The sequence below is a fragment of the Bactrocera oleae genome, chromosome 6 (assembly GCF_042242935.1).
Source record: "Bactrocera oleae isolate idBacOlea1 chromosome 6, idBacOlea1, whole genome shotgun sequence".
NCBI lineage: Eukaryota > Metazoa > Arthropoda > Insecta > Diptera > Tephritidae > Bactrocera > Bactrocera oleae.
In genome coordinates, this window is record NC_091540.1 from 50688441 (window position 1) to 50692343 (window position 3903).

Consider the following 3903-nt stretch of genomic DNA (forward strand, 5'->3'; position numbering starts at 1 on the left):
ACAGACGCACACATACACACATTTACATACATATATGCGCTATTGCGTTGAGAGTAGACCAGAGCGCAAGAGCATTGCCTACAAATACAAACACAAAGTGCGGGTGCATGCATACACGCACACGGTGACACACACACATACGGACACTTAAGTAAGCAAGCAGAAAACCAGCCATTCAGGCATACTTCACGCTGCTCTTCATACACCAACACTGTGTGTGCCTGTGTGTGTGTATTATATTTAAGTGCGTGTGTGTGTCTTGCCCTCCGCACCGCTTGTATGCGCGCCTTGCTACTTTACGTTGCGTTCGGACTCGAGGTGAATGTTATTTCAGCTACAGATTCAGTATCTGACGTGTTACTATCCCGAACGGATCGTTTAGCTCGGTGAAGTGCTGCAGTCAGCAAAACAAAATAAAATAACAGCAAGGCAGAAAAGCGCTGGACCAACGGCATTTGCAAGTGGAAAGGGAAAAAATAAAAATTTAATGAATAAATATAAATGTATGTGTATATGCACATAGAGATTCAGTGACGACACTCGCCACACCACTTTAACGCGCTATTGTTGTTGTTGGTGCACAAGTAAAAATAATAAAATAACATTTTAGTTGCAAAAACAAAAAACACACACAGCAAAGCAAATAGAAAATAAATATATAAAAGTTTTAAGTCCATGTGGAGCAAGCGCCCCATTACCGTGTTTGTGGCTAGACGCGTCAAGAATCTGCGACGACGCGCACGTCTGTAGCGACGGAGTTTACTTAAAAAATACAAACAAGTGAAATTAAGTAAATATTTGCTAAGCAAACAAAGAATTTGGCGAATAGAACTTGCGACTTGCGAAAACAAATACGCGCGACAAGCGTTTGCAGCCAAATTAGGTAACGGTAAAAAACGTGTGAAGTTAAATTGAGCAAAGAACTTTAAGGGATGTTTAAAATTTTATTTGAAAAATAAATAAAAACAGTAAACAAGTAAATTGGTTAACGTGTTGCATATGCCACACTAATAGAAAGTGCTACTCGAAATTTTAGTGACAACAACAAAAAGTTGTGCCGCTGCAAACAACTTTCCTCGCCTGCAATTTTTCAACTGATAGCCACTTGCACATCAACCAAAACCATGCATACACTCTTCACCGATCAGAATTCCTTCTCGCGCCATTACGCGCAAACCGCCGGCTATCCCAGCGCGGCCACCGCCGGCGCCATGACGACGGCATCCGCAGCGGCCGCGGCACACTATGCCTACGATCAGTATTCGCGTTACAGCTATCCGGCAAGCGCTTACGGTTTGGGCGCGCCACATCAGAATAAGGAGATCGTGAAACCGCCCTACTCCTATATAGCGCTCATTGCCATGGCCATACAGAACTCGGCGGACAAGAAAATTACACTTAACGGCATTTACCAGTATATAATGGAGCGTTTTCCCTACTATCGCGACAACAAACAGGGTTGGCAGAACTCGATACGTCACAATCTCAGTTTGAATGAGTGTTTCGTGAAGGTGGCGCGTGACGATAAGAAGCCCGGCAAAGGTTCATATTGGACGCTCGATCCCGATTCGTATAATATGTTCGATAACGGCTCGTTTTTGCGACGGCGTCGTCGTTTCAAGAAGAAAGATGTGATGCGCGAAAAGGAGGAGGCCATGAAACGGCAGGCGATGATGAACGAGAAGTTGGCCGAAATCAAGCCGTTGAAGCTAATGACGAACGGCATTTTGGATCACAAGCACATGGCAGCGCATGCACACTTCAAGAAGGAGCCCATTATGGAACTAGGCTGTCTGGCGGGCAAAGATATGCACACCGGCCTGAGCACCGCCATGTTGAACTCCTGTCACGACAGTTTGGCGCAAATGAATCATCTTACCGGCACGGTAGAGCATGCTGGCTTTACCGTTGACTCACTCATGAATGTCTACAATCCACGCATACATCACAGCGCCTATCCGTATCACCTGAACGAAGACAACTTAGCCGTCGCTTCGACGCAAATGCACGCTCACCATGCCGCCGCAGCGCATCACGCCCAGCTGCGTCATCATCACGCCGCCCACGTTTCGCATACGCACCCGCTAACGCCTGGCGGCCATGCAGGTGTGCAGCTGGGCGGCACAACCGCCTTAACATCTGGCGCCTCACCAACAACGATCTCAACGCCACATGGACCGACACATGGCGGTTGGTATACACCTGAAACACCACCATCCGAGCCGATCGGTAATGGCGGTGCTGGTGGAGGCAGCGGTGGTGTTACAAATGCTGGCGCACAAAGCAATAATAATAATAATAATAATAACAACAACAACAATAGTAGCAATAACACTCATAATCATAATGGTTCAGCAGGTGTGCATATCGGCAATCACAATCACGCTTCAGTACTCACCGCTACCAGCAGTCCGTCGGCTGTGGTAGGTGGTATCGTTACGGGTCACACATCGCTGGGTTTCCGTGATATGCTCTTCGAGCAGAATCAACCATGCCAAATGGACACGGGCAGCCCGAATGGCAGTCTACAATCCGCCAGTCCACCGGCGAGCGCCAGCGCAGCAGCGGCCTCCGCAGCAGCCGCGGCGTCGGTGATTAGCAGTCATCATCATCACCACCACCATCATCTGAGCGGGAATCTGGGAAATTTGAGTAATCTGAGCAACTTAAGTCATTACCGTTCGCATGTGAGCCATTATCAGGACTACGGCATCAAATATGGCGTCTAAGTCACCCAGCAACTGTGTGCCGCTGAGTTTATAAAAGTGGAGCGGTGCTTGTAGCTGTTTCAGCGTAACGGTATTCCATTCGTGAAGTGCACATAGTTGGCGGTTACCGTTATAAATTAATGCATTTAAGTGACTGACACACTAGTTTGACTTGAATGAACCGACACGCTTTCGAGTTAGCAACTGTAATGCAACGAAGTTTAATTACTTTAAGTAGTCGTTCTCAATACACAGTTTAAGGTATACGAATTTATATTCTAAGTGTTAATAATATTATGCTGTAGACTTACATAAATACATATTTATTTTAATTTTTTGTTTTTTGATTGCAAACAACAAACTCAAGCTTCAATATATTACACGTACATATTTACATATATCTGTGGATTTGTATGCAATTGTATGCTTTGTGCGCCAAAAGGATTTGAAAATAAATATTTTTGAACTATGAAAAAATACATTTTTTGAAGTGCGTTAAATTTTTTAAGCAAAAATTCATCAAAAATATTAAATAAATAAAATTTAGCAAAAGAATTTATTATATGGTACATATAATTAATTTTCAATTAATTGCTATTCATTTTACTTCTGAAATTTTGTATATAAACAAAAAATAAAAAATTGTTTATGTAAAAGGTATATGAAAAACTTGTATATGTATTAAATTTACATATATTAAATTTTTTATAAAAAAAAATTATAAAAAATTTTTTTACAAACTACAAAAAATCTGAAAAAAATATTAACATTTTTCATTATTTTTCACAAAAATTAAAATTGCTTGCAAAAATTTCCCTTACATTCACAAAGCGCACTTTGGCTACTGTAACATATATTTCATTTCTCACAAAATGTGCATTAAAAATTCACAAAAGTATTTCTATACGTTTATATACATGCATATATAGATATATATATGTACACACGCTGTTATTTATAGACACATTATTTAAAAACAAAATTAGTAAAGAATCGCAATAAAAAAGGCAAACATTTACTTTTTAAAGCGGGCGAAATGTGAGTGCGTGTGTGCACATAAAATAAATTATACGCGAAAAACATTTGTTGTTGTATTTGAAATAAGAAAAAAAATTGTAATATTAAATAATAATTAAAATAAATCGTTTTAAGTCCATAAGTTTTAGCGAATAGCAAAGAAATTTTGTGATCATTC

General features: G+C 40.9%; 1 protein-coding gene across 1 annotated transcript; it reads left to right on the top strand.

The window, feature by feature from the left end:
• Window positions 1–366: 366 nt before the first annotated feature.
• On the top strand, window positions 367–3240 carry croc (forkhead box protein crocodile). The gene has a single exon (XM_014239438.3). It carries the CDS (start codon window positions 1125–1127, stop codon window positions 2727–2729), a length of 1605 nt encoding a protein of 534 aa, XP_014094913.2. The 5' UTR covers window positions 367–1124; the 3' UTR covers window positions 2730–3240.
• The last annotated feature ends 663 nt before the right edge of the window (window positions 3241–3903 follow it).